The following is a 13,388-nucleotide window of genomic DNA, read 5'->3' as shown; positions in this document are numbered from 1 at the left end:
TTTGTAAGTTCTGCATGGAACCGGCACCCTTTTCCGTGAGTCGTTGCTGACATTTCAGCTTATGCCTATTGTCTTGAATAACCCTGAACTATAATACCATACACAGCATCTGAGTGGTACTGTTTTTGGAACCTTTAAAATCCCAGAATACCCATTTGAAGAAAATCTGCCATCAAAATCCATCATGATAACCCAGGGACACTTACTCATAGATCCAGGCACCGTGACTGTGATAATCTTCTTATATTTCTTACACATAGCCTCCATCCTTCTAAAATAACTTTTACAATTATGCTAATGAGCTGGAGGGGTTCTGGTGGGTGTTTCCAGAGCCCCTCAGTGATGTCTTTTCACAGGCTGTTACAGTAAGCAGAGCAGGTCTCCCCTCCCCCTACACTTCTTGCTACTGCTAGATTACACAGACAGGGGGAGGGGGAAGGGAGATATTATGCTCATTGTAACAACCTGTGACACTGCAGCATCCAGGGGCTCTGGAAACACCCACCAGAGCCTCTTAGGTTCATTAGCATAATTTTAAAAGTTTCATTTGGAAGGATGGAGGCCATGGATACAAATATAAGAAGATTACCCCAGTTACTGTGCCTGGATCTATGAGTAAGTGTCCCTGGTTTAATAAGAATGATTTTGATGGTAGATTTTCTTAAGGTTACTTTTATTTTTGTTATTTATGTTAAATAGTTGAAAAATATACTTTTAGTGTGCACTACTGAGCAATGCTACACAATTAACCCAAAACTCTCTGGAAACAAAGGAAAAACTTCCAGGCTGAATGGTCTTTTACTACATTCTCAACAGTCATTCAGAGTAGGACGTGGTGCATTTTTATGACTGTTTAATGTAGTCCCTAAGTCAAATAAGCATTATTGTGCTGAATGAAACATGTCTGTGTTTTTATAGCTGCTGCTGTGGGGACTTCAGCTTAGTATTATGCAGCTCCCTCCTACAGAATAGGATCCACAAAGTCCAGTCCTTAGTTTTGAACTTTTTTTTTTTTGTTTGCCGCTCCATCTCGCTGCAGTAAAACTGTCTGGTGATCTATGAATGGACCGAAAAAACATTTATTTACTAGACATTCAGGCCAGATCAAACAGACAATGAAACAGCGCAACGTTTTAGGCTCAATAGAGTCTTTTGCATCCGATAAAAGCCTATTCAGCCAGAAAACTTGTCCTTATTGTCTACTTCAGCTCTGAAGTGGAGTGAATCAATACTATAGAGAGGTGAGAACTTTGGAAGATGGACACTTTTTTTTTTTTTTTTAAAGTTGAAGTTTAGAATAAGTTTTAGCCACTTCCAAAGATGTTGAAATGTAAAATGTAACTCCTTCCCCCATACAGTTTAGCATGACCTTCTCTAGTATAGAATAAAAATTTAGCTCTTCATCCCATGTACAAAGATATAGATTTTATAGACTGTTCCAGAATCAGTAGACAGCACTTACACTCCGTAAGGGCTTCCTTCAGCAAATAAGTATCTGTTTACTGGCCAATGACTGGCCTGTCAGTCATATCTGTTTCCCCCCACCAGGCGATACATCAGTAGGTACATGTATTTCATCATATGGGTGTACAGCAGTTATATGAGGGATCACAATGAAGCTGGATTGCTCCATGCTGGCATCATTAAATAAGAACCACGTGCCTCTATTCAGCATTCTGGCCCCTTTGCTGGAGAACTTTTCAACTTGACTTAAGTGGCAATTTTCCATACAAAGAAAAAAAATGACACAGTCTTTCAGATCAAACTGAGCATATTTTAGCCAGTGGAAAAAAAAAAAGAAATTGGCAAGTGGAGGTGAACTGTCTTTTTTTACTCAGTCGTGTAGTCAGTGCCAAGGATCAGGCTCAGATTTAATATATTGACATTAAACAAGCGTTAGAGGAGGCCAACTAAAGACCCAACTTAGAAATAGTTGTCATCGATAAAAAAACATGATGCCCACAATAGTGGAAGGCCTGAGATTTAGCCAACCATGCCAAAATACAGGCGTGCATCTCATCAATGGAAGTCTTGACCAGACCACAGATTAGTTGTCTCCATGAATGCAGATCGATTCACAAAGCTCCTGCCTCAAATCTGTACATTATGGCCTGCTATAGGGCAGTCATAACCTGATGAATAAATAACAGTACCCAATGATGCCAAAATCTTGGTGGATAAGACTACTCCTTGAATATCTTTGGCCAAGGTAACATTAGAATCTCAAAAAATAACAACATACATGTTATAAAATCGTTGAATTAATATGGTAGGTTGATAGTTAGAATAGACATATTTGACAACATTAAATTTTCCATGATTTTTCAATTGGCAGAAATTGGGGTAAAATTTTTTGACCAAATCAATCTTAATTCATTGGGCATTACTGTCTTTTTAGGTGCGCAGGTAGTGTGGTATCTCCTGTAGGCATTGCCTTCCGTTAAATGAGTCAAGTTAATTCTTTTTATGTTCTTGTAAATTCTTCTAAGTTGCAAAGACACAAAGGAGTAAATATGAGTCACCCTCATATACAGAAGTCTAGGCAGAGACAAGTGGCGACATATAGACTACAGAAAGCAAAGAACCAAAGAAATCCATCTTCTGAACCCTGACCCAAACAAGGTCCTTGATTTCTTCACAGAGCACATGGTCCCACTGATCTTTCTGAAGCCTATTAGTGCCAATGTTCCTATGTAAAGGGGAGCCTTGCATTTATAGAGAAAATAGCAGATACTTAGAGCTCACAGAGGCTTCCCGCTGCTGAGGAACATTTATTTGACTTATCCTGTGGTGTTTCTTTTTGCAAATTGCCTTGAAGAACTTGAAAAAGCCGCATGAATTCATTATAGATACATAGAGGCAAAAATGTGCAATATACTGACTTTCAAGTACTTGTATAATTCTTAAAGCAACCGTAACGTCTTGAGTTTGTAAAAATTAATGTGTCTGTTCAGATATGGCAGTGTGTGAAAATGTATTCCTTTACTTTAGTGCCCTTATTGTTACTGGACACGTGACTAATTTCTAATGACATAATTGACCTTTTCAAATGCCAACTTTATGTGATTTTCATGCCATAGAACACACTGCCACAGTGTTAGGACTGTGTATACAAGACATTATCTATGCCAGACTATTCTGTATGTAGTATTTCTATAGTTCTCAACCCTTGTGTATGATCTAAATTGATCCAAGAACTAAAAAGGATATGGACATGGGGAGTCTAAAAATATCTTGGCCAACTCTTGCCCATGGACGTCGCCTCTCTCCTTAAAGTGGTAAGAGTGGTAAAACTTTTTTTCACCAAAAACAGGCAATTCATTTGGATTCCCCTTTAAGACTAGGATTAGACGCTAATAATATTTCCTCCTCCATGTTTAGGGTCCAGTCTGAGTGCAAACCAGGACCGCAACCCCTCCAACTGAAAATTTGCACCAACCCAAAGTTTTATAAATTTTTCAATCATCATCACAGATTTTTGGGTTTGAGCGCCATTTTTATGAATACAATGATATATTATTCACTTTTTATTAACGTAAACATCCGATAAAATTGCATTAAAATAATTTAAAGAAAATATTATATTTTTACGCATCACAAATCCCTGACGGGAGACATTCATTGAGCCAACAGCTATCCCACACTACAAAATAGATTTTTAATCCTCTTCTTTTATGCCGAGAACACGGATTACACAATACAAAAGTGTTTTCAATGCACATATGTATTTTGTAGGTTAGTTAGTCAACTGAGACCGACTGAGACTTAATCTGTATAATGACTTTAGAAGGAAAAAAAAAGCAGGCAATCCTATCAAGAGCAAATTAAAACATCTACAGGGAGATTTCTATACTCCCCCATTGATGGGAAGTAGAGGGTGAGAAAAATAATCATAAATCGGGCAGGGAGTCTAAATAATTGAAGTCATTAGTTAAACCTGTTATTTGGGTCTGCAGGTTGTTTGGAGAGTTTGTGTTGTTTTGCTCTTGTATTTCCTTGTTTACTCTTGTTTGTTTGAACTAATCATCTCTTATGGAAAAAAGTTCTCTTTTTTTGGCCATAGCTGCCTTCAAAAGGCCTAGTCTTCAATAAAGCCTTTAACAGTGGTGGTCGTTGAAGCATTAAAACGTGCTTATCTGCAAGTGAATGCTGGGGCTTTGTTTCAATAAGGCCTCTTTCTCTTTTGCCACTCGCATTGTGACCCTTTGGTATCAATTCAAAGGCCAATTAAAGAATGCACCCATCTTTGAAGTGGAGTATGGAGGGCGCGGAGAGGGATGAACCTGGCGCTCTGATGGACTGTGCTCATTCAACGTGCCTTTTCAAGGCAGTTTTCAGAGGCTCAAAGAGAATGAGCCAGGGGAAGGTCAAGTAGAAAAAAAGGCCAAAGAAACAGCCCCTATTTGTTCGGAGTATTAGCCAAGCAAACTGCAAAAAGCAACAAAATGATACTGTTAATGGAGAAGCCAGACACAGACTTGTCAATCACGTAGTGTGAACCGCATTAGACACACCCAGGCTCGGCTCTGTAAACTTACCCAATTATCTTGGGGAAGCCACAAGCTGGAATTAATTGTATTATATGTCCCCTATTTAGAAGGGTGATACATACACATTTTAATTATGCCATAGCATACAAGCTGAAAGTGAGTGCACATACTTATTTTCCCATAGAGATGGAGTTTAATTTTTTACATTTGATGTAAAATGTTAGTATTATCTACAATAATCTGTATAATACACACTCAAATAACATCATCACAATATTAAATAACAATGTAATAATAATAATAATTTTATATTATATTAGAAAATTGCACAATAAATAGTGTGGTTTATGGCAGAAGGGTACAGGTTGCTGTAATGTGCTCTTGGTCATTTAGATAAAATATGTCCTGTATTCTTTGACTAACTTTAGGGTAAGTAGGCCTCCGCCTTGGGTCCAAATTGTGGTTAAAATGATAAATCTAGTAAGGAATGGAGAGGGAGTAACCAAAGATTGATTGAATATCCAGTAGCTTTTAGGGACTGAAAATGGTGGGGAGCAAAGGGAAACCCCAGCCTTGTGCACCAAGAGAGCGGGTCCCCCATCTCATATTTGTTACACATGTAAAAAAAATACATGATGCAACTCATATCGTTCTATAATAGGATTAAACAGGTCGGTCACCAAAGCTTTCCTTTATGAACCCCTATATATAGACACAATGAAACATCATGAGGGAAAGTGCCGAGTCATTTACCTTTGCATTTCTTGCTTTAGTGAAAGCTTCAGTTCACATTACGGAAATATAAGTCTTCAGTTGGGTCATAATACTCTGAATGGCCTGAAACGTTTTTCCTTTGTGGTCAAGTAAAATATTTATTATTCCTAAAGCATGCATGTTATTGTTAAGTAGTTATGCCGAGTCTTAAGATTTCACTGACTGCAAGAATGGAAACATAACGGAGAGCAGATCCGATGTCATGCATTCAGCAATTGGGAACATTTATGGAAACTATGGCAAAGGAGTAGGGGCATGAGCCCAAGCAACCAATCACGATGTAGCTGTCATGTTATAGGCTGGGGACCTGGGTTCACGTCAACATCTGCAAAGAGTTTGTATGTTCTCTCTGTGTTTACATGGGTTTCCTCCAGGTCCTCTGGTTTCCTCCCACACTTCAAAACATACTGGTAGGTTGATTAGATCGTGAGCCCCATTAGGGACACGGACTGATTTGGCAAACCATGTGTAGCGCTGCGTAATCTGTGTGCACTATATAAATAAAGGAATTATTATTAATATTATAGGATTTAATTAAAGATGAACAAATCTTCAGATTCAATTTGTAGAAGCTCAGTCGAATTTTTCGAAACATTCAGTTCAGATCCAAATCAGTCTGAACCAATTTTGCTACAATTGTCCTGGAAATTGATAAATAACCCCCGTCTAGTCTTCTAAAACATAGATGAAAATATTTTCAGAATTTTTACATTTTCCCACCCCAGTTTTGAAATGAATGACAGTATGAGCTAGCCGCCATTTTGAAAGATTCATCCAAAGAAAATCGGAAAATAATTTGGATTTGATTTGGTGCTTAAAGAATGACAGATTCATACAGAACCAATGAATAGACTTTCCCGTCTGTTGATGTAATAAGGGAGTGGTCCAAAATCTTTCAATCACTTTGCTTTTCATAAATATTGTGAGTTGTTAAAATCAAAGAAATTTGTAGAAGTTTGTAGCAGTAGTTTTTTTTTGTTTGATCATTTGTGTGTGAGCAATGGCTTTATGTTCATGTAACACTTGCATGTTCTCCCGCTGTATTGTTTTCAGAAATGTTAGAATATTTTCTGCTCACTTTAATTCGTAGGCAATATTTTTCTCGAGTGTTAGATGTTTTTTTGCATGATACCATCTGGGTTTGCCATGCGCAGGCATCAATAATGTATTGTATTCTTGGTCTGGACAAGCAGAATTGGTTAATGTGTTATTCAATGAGAGCAAAGGAATTCTGCAATACGGAGGTCAGAGGTTCTTATAGCCAAGCCAAAGGGCATTGGGAGATGTATATTAAATGCATGTCAGCTTGTGGATTGTGAAAGTAAAGCAGTAGTCTATTAAAAGGGACATGGCATTTTAAGATGCCTGATCACTGAGCTCAGGGTCAAAGTTTATCTTTGGGTCAGTAACACATTCCTAGTCCAATTGTTGTGCTTTTTTAGATGTCCTGAAATGGACTCTCACTGAAGGATTTTTCAAAACAAAATGCTTGGTTTGAGTGATGAAGGGAAGAAAAGACTATTTACAAAGAGGGATGACATTAAGCACTAGAAAAAAAAAAATTAAAAAAAATACTCAAAAGATAACGCCTCGCTAAAAACACTTTGAACGATATATTTTTTTTTCATACAAAATATAATACAATTTTTTAGTTTTTATATGAATATAGTTTTAATGAATATAGAAGTTTGTATTTATATATAGAGATTTTTTTTTAAATATTTGTAGACTCATTTATTTTTATCATGTATATATTTAACCAGAGAAAGAAAGCTTTGCACAAAGTCTTCACAATTCTGCATGCAAACAGTAGTTACATTCAGCTGGACACTATAGAAAAGAGCAGTTCAAATTGCCCCAGGCCCAGGGCAGATACTTCAGAAACATGATGTTTATGTCTCTCTCACATGAGTTTGTGACATAATAAGATGGCTGGATATTGTAAGAGGTTATTGTTATGGACCTATTAGGAAAGCTCATATAGTCTAGTGCGGTGAATATTTTTCGTGCTATTTTTATTGATGACATCACTCCGACTTTTGTGTGATATGATAAATAATTCTTACATTTAAAGATCATCTGTCCATAAAGATAAAACATATATATGTTACAAATGTTTCATAGTTCACTCAATTTCCTCAAATAAGTAACATAATTAATGTCCTATAAATAAATGTTCTATGGGATCTCCAGATTCCTACATAGCTCCAACTCTCCCTCTATGTGTGGTAACAGTTGACATCTACTAAATGGGAGAATAGAATTCGGCTGGAATTTTCACTTTCTACACATATTTGTTTTCAGTGAAGAAAAATATGAAAATGTACCCATCTCCCAAAATATGAACATTTAGATTACGGTATATTATATTGTGTAAAAGGCTCAGTTCACACTTGCGTTTAACAGGTTCCATTCACTTTTCCGTTATAAAATAGCACTTTTTTTCCTGCTATTAGAATTGTAATATTTTACGTGGGTTTCCTCTGGGTCCTCCGGTTTCCTCCCACACTCCAAAACATACTGGAAGGTTGATTAGATTGTGAGCCCCATTGAGGACAGGGACCGATTTGGAAGCTGTATGTAGCTCTGCAGAATCTGTGTGCGCTATATAAACAAAGGAATTATTATTATTAATATGGTAACCTTAAGTTGACGCCAGTCATAGTTTCCATTACACTCTCCGGAAATGGAAAGTCTAACTGACGAAGGTGTGAACTGAGACTTATTTATCTTTTTACGTTTAACTTGATAGAAAAAGAATGACTTAAAGTATTTTGATTATAGGACAAACATTTTTTTTTAGTTATTAAACAAAATGTTTCATTAAGTTAACATTGATTTTACAAATGTAAAGTTACTAGAAGTATCCTGTAAAAGTCTAAACCTAACCAATACATCTGTGGTGCTATATTATATGTTCTGTGTACGAAAATATTGCACCTTGAAGACATTGCATGTAAAGTGGTGCCTGACATTTCGGTAACCTGTGCTTCCCTCGGTTGGGCAGGGGTTAAGCAGTATTGTGATGAGGTGCATTAAATAGTTTGAGGATGCCCTGTGACTTGTTAGACAGTGTTTGGGGGCAGCTGTACGTTTTGCCTTCTTAGTCAAGTAATTTCTTTTAACAAAATGTTAAGCACAGATGGGGCTGTGGCTGTCACTTCCCCATTATTGTCTGTGCAGCTGTTGGGCCTCAATTCACTGTTTTATGTATTCAGACAGTTACTTAGTGGAGACTCTCTGAAAGCCTGGTCCAGCCTCTAATCGCCAAATAAAATGGCCATTTGTCTCCTCTTCCTATTGTTTTGTTTTGGTAACACATGTCACAAGCTCAATTACCCAGTTCATTAACAGCTCCCACTGGACATGATGATGGCGGAGACTTGATAAGGTAGCTGCTTGGGCTAGATAGTGAATAATATACTCTTCCTACAACTGTAAACAAAAGTTTGGGGTTGGACCTGAAATTTAATGAGCTAAAACTCTCACTTCATTATTGTCCTGTCATCCATCCTGGTTGTGTATACATTTTACAACTAGTCTAGCACATGCTAAAGAAAACAACCTAACAAAAAAAAAACAAATAGGCTAAGTAAATAACACACAAAGCAAAAAAAAAAATAAAAAAAATAAAAAAAAAAATAAAAGAGAAAACGGAAGAATTTATATTTATTATTTTACTAAAAATACATTCAATGCAATGACATAGTTTTATAACAATAAGCTCTGGTTGGAGAATTATCTGTGGTACAGGGTATAGTATTACACCTGAGGCTGAGAAGTTGAAGTGCATCTATTGTAATATGCTGGCTGCAAGTTTTTTTTTTTTTTTGGGTTAGGTTGAGGGGGGGTTTAAAAGAATTTTAACAATCGTTCTCGGTTCATACACTTTTAGGTTAGTGTTTAATTTAACTCCCTTCTTTCTACTTCCTAACTGGTGAGAAAAATCAAAAGCTCATTAAATTTATATATAACAATGCAGGATTTTCACAATTTCATGGCTTTTTGCAGTGAAATAATATTTTCACGGCTGACGATTTCCATGAAATTTGTCGCCACCGTGAAAAATAGACAGAACTATGGTTATTTGTGTGGACAGGATCAATGGAGTTTCCTAGACACCCTGAGCCCTGCGCCAATTCACATAAAATGAAGCTTGCAGCAGACACTCGCAGCACTGTTCGGCAATTTTAAATAATGTTAAGAAAATGAGGATCAGACATCACTGGGAAATCACCTCCGCAAATATAGTAACTATAAAATGCAGAAAAAAAAATATTTTGTGCTTTTAAATCAACAAATACAAGTCGTTTAAAAATTTCAAGAAATTATTCTTATTTTTTTTTAACAATAGATGATTATTGGAAAAAAAAATTACCAGGATACTAATCAATAGTGGGTTTTACATACCATAAATTAGAGAAAAAGGTTATTAATTTGTAAAAAAAAAATTAGTTGCTGTAAATAACCTTGAAATTGCATTTTAATTATTAATTAATTATTTTTAATAATATGGGTGTAGCTGGTGGATTGTCATTTATTTTTTAAAATAATTCTATTATTTATACATGGATGTAATATTCATAATAAGTGGGAAATGATTTACATACAATTTTTTCATTGCCATAGTTGGAGATTATTATTTGTTTAGGGGCACATGTTTATAACCTGAAAATATTTTTAGGTCTTATCTGATATAATTTATACCAATTTATACCAATGTGGCCCTTACTAATGACATAAAACATAAATAGAATGATATTATTACAGAACATGATTGTAACACCACATTAATGGGTATCATTTATATATCCAATGTTTATTTTTTGGGGAGTCAGCATAGCGAGGCAGAATAAATTACCCTTTGGAATGGAAAAGAAAACTAAAAAAATATATTACTTAAAAATTGTAAAAATTGTAAAATTTTTTGGTGGAACCTTATTCTAAACCATAATTTTACAAGGTGCCCAGATTCCTATTTGTTTCCCTGTCTGTAGAGGGGGCTCATGATAAATGTGGTTTTGTGGAGTCCAGGGTGGGGTTACAACTCCAGGTGCTAAATGATCTAGAGTAGAGGGTCTTGGATTAACCCCTACTGTGAGCTCATTTCACACCCTCCTCTTCAGCCTCCCCCACTCCACCCAAAAAAAAGAAACTTTCCACTCCTTCCCCCTTTTTCCAGTCCAGTTTTCTTTGTGTATGCTACTCCCTGCCAGGCAGGTGTCAGAGGCCTGAATGCTGGTATAGACTCTGTTAATGGATACCACAGATGGAGCGTGGAAATTGGTAGAAAAGGCCCCAGCCACAGGCCATTTCTCGGGGGCCCCAACAATGACAAACCAAGTAAGTCAACAACAAAATCCTAAAAGACCACAAAAGCTGAGTGTCATTTACTGAAGGCTGGCAAGAGGAGTTATGTCCTGTGTAACATAAGTTCTTGTATTGGGAATGTGACACTTCATCTCCAAACATGGCTTCTGGTGTAACTCTTTTTGATTTATATAAATGGGGCGGCACCACGATAAGGCCTCGTCACGACTGTACAATGAGATTGTTAAAAGTCCAATAAACCTGGGTCACTACAAGAACCTACCCCCTGTATACACCATTGGCAGCAAAAATGTCACTCAAACAAAATAATATATTAGTGAAAGAGAGTAACATACTCCGCAATGGTCAATAACGGTTCATTACATGAGATATAACAAAGACTATGAGATATAAACTAGACATCAATATAATCAAAAATATTAAGTTACCGTCACTATCCCTAATGGGCTTTGTCTCTGTATTATCGTAGGAGCATTACACAGTTCTGTAAATTGCTTTTGGTTTCCTCAAAGTAATTACGGTTTGATTTTTGTAGATTTTTAAAAATCTTCCTTTTTTTATGAATTTTCCATGATAAAAACTAGCTTATCATTTGTGCCATCATTTTGCAGCCTGTAACCTTTCTGAATCCTTGTGGCACGCAATGGGTAAAAGTCGTGACTCTCAAGACTCTGGTTTAGAATAGGGATTTTGTTAACAATGAGATCAAGGGCATAAAAGTTATCTAAAGCCGGCCTGGCCGGATTACAAAGTTTTGCCTTTTAAGAATAAGTGGCAGCATTGGCCTGGCTGTGAAGTTTAATTAAAAGAAGTTCCAGAATTAGAGACTGCTCCCATGTCCCATAACCCCTCGTGACCTAGGCAGTAGCTCCAGGAAATATTTGTGTGCACAGTACTGCAGCTCAGTGTCATAAGCCACCAGTCACATGAGTTTCTATAATTGAATGTATCCTAAGGAGGACAACAATGTAAGGATTTTTCCTTTAAGACAAAATCAGTGGAGAGAATAGCCCATCTATAGGGTATTCTAGACACACAATGAAATATCTGTTATGGATTTTGCCCAATTCATCTGTGGCATAGATCTAAGCTATGCATCTTCCATGGAACCCACGCTAGAGGTCAATTTTTTTCCCCAACATATTATTTATTTAAAGGTTTAAAAATATTTTTACACACATCAAAAGCGGATTCCATGGAGAATTTTTTTATTTGCAGAGTATAGTAGAGATTTGTTAAACTCTACTCCACTTTGCTGCCATTGTAATACGCTGTTGATTTTCCGCTGGAAAATCTTGATAAGAAACTATCCCTTACCCTTGTAATGAGGCAGAAGATGGAGAACATTACCATTTAGATGGATCTATGTCATTATAATAATTATAGTTATGGACATTGAGCAATGTGGTATTGAATATTACTTGAAGGATTCATAACATACTAACATGCAATCCGACTATATATATTTTGTGACGCATCTGTCATATATCGTTATACTATACATTGACAAGGATAACAAGGACCCCTACTTGGGACAAGCAATGACATACTACATACCAACAGGGTTTTAGTAAAAGTTGAATGATAAATAACAGCTTAGTGCATTGCAGAACAACCTCCGGCCAAAATTTATCCCTGGTGCCTTTTTTAGTGTACAAAGCCAGATACTATGATGTTATATTTTCTCCTCTGGGCTTTACTACAAAGTTCTTGTTTGTTTTGTATGGCTGTATCATTAGCATAGCTATGATTTACTTAAAAAGTCACTATTTTCTTTCCCATGGTCTGGAAGAGGAAACAAACTTGATAGACGTTGATCTTCTCTCATAGTAGATTTCAGCCAGAGATGAATCTCGATCTCCTCCGTTGGCTTTGATTGAGAAGCCGGGTTTCTTGCCAATATAGTCAAACGCTGAATAACTGTGTATCATCAAAGTATGTTTTTCAGCCATGGTGTATATCATGACTTGCTCTTTGGTACTGTTGTTATTTTTTTCACCTTGAAATGTCTAAGTACTTAAAGTATTGACCTGTTTGATCTTTTCCTTTCAGCTCCTTCATCCCCCCACTCTGAAGAGGGTTCTGACATTGACTCTGAGCCAGACCTCCCCTTGAAGAGGAAGCAGCGGAGAAGCAGGACCACATTCACCGCTGAACAGCTGGAGGAACTAGAAAGAGCATTTGAGAGGACTCATTATCCAGATATTTACACTCGGGAAGAGCTTGCTCAAAGAGCCAAGCTAACTGAGGCCCGAGTACAGGTAATGAACACGCTTCTGTTTATTCTCTCCTCTGTCACCATTCATCCTTGGTCATCCTCGTCCCTACCATTCCTTGACCAATAGATAATCACACTGTGTCACCTTGACCAGAGTTTAGCAAAAATTCTATAAATAATGAATAAGTGGAGACGGTCATTCCTCATTACCGTTCCACAACAACTCCAGATCCCAGGAACATTTGTTCCCATGTTTTCACTTATCATCGAAGCACGGTAAGACAATACAGGACTAAAATAAAGGATTAGAACTCATCATGTTAACATAAGTAATAAATATTGTTGTGTTTCCGAGAGCATTTATTTTCATAAGTCAATGACCCTTACGAGGCAAATGCAGGAGGCTTTTTCCAGCTGTTATAATGTGTCTTTAACCCTCTGACTTCACAACATTCCTTATGGCTTCCTCAGATCCCTAGAGACTCATAACCTGTCACACTATTACCATGATCTACAGTCTAACAAATTCCCCTGAACATCTAACATATGGGTCTTGAAATGAGCACAGCATGAAG

At 36.8% G+C, this 13,388-nt stretch overlaps 1 protein-coding gene across 3 annotated transcripts in view; it reads left to right on the top strand.

The window, feature by feature from the left end:
* PAX3 (paired box 3) overlaps positions 1 to 13,388 on the top strand; it is a 44,220-nt gene that overhangs the window by 20,471 nt on the left and 10,361 nt on the right. For all 3 annotated transcript variants that reach the window (XM_072143137.1, XM_072143138.1, XM_072143136.1), the window contains exon 5: positions 12,648 to 12,856. In XM_072143137.1, coding sequence (XP_071999238.1) covers positions 12,648 to 12,856 — 209 coding nt within the window. The remainder of the gene's footprint in view (positions 1 to 12,647; positions 12,857 to 13,388) is intronic.

Source organism: Engystomops pustulosus, chromosome 3 (genome assembly GCF_040894005.1).
Source record: "Engystomops pustulosus chromosome 3, aEngPut4.maternal, whole genome shotgun sequence".
In the NCBI taxonomy this organism is placed as follows: domain Eukaryota; kingdom Metazoa; phylum Chordata; class Amphibia; order Anura; family Leptodactylidae; genus Engystomops; species Engystomops pustulosus.
The sequence above is the reverse complement of the archived record's forward strand: the minus strand, read 5'-3'. Positions and strand labels throughout refer to the sequence as shown.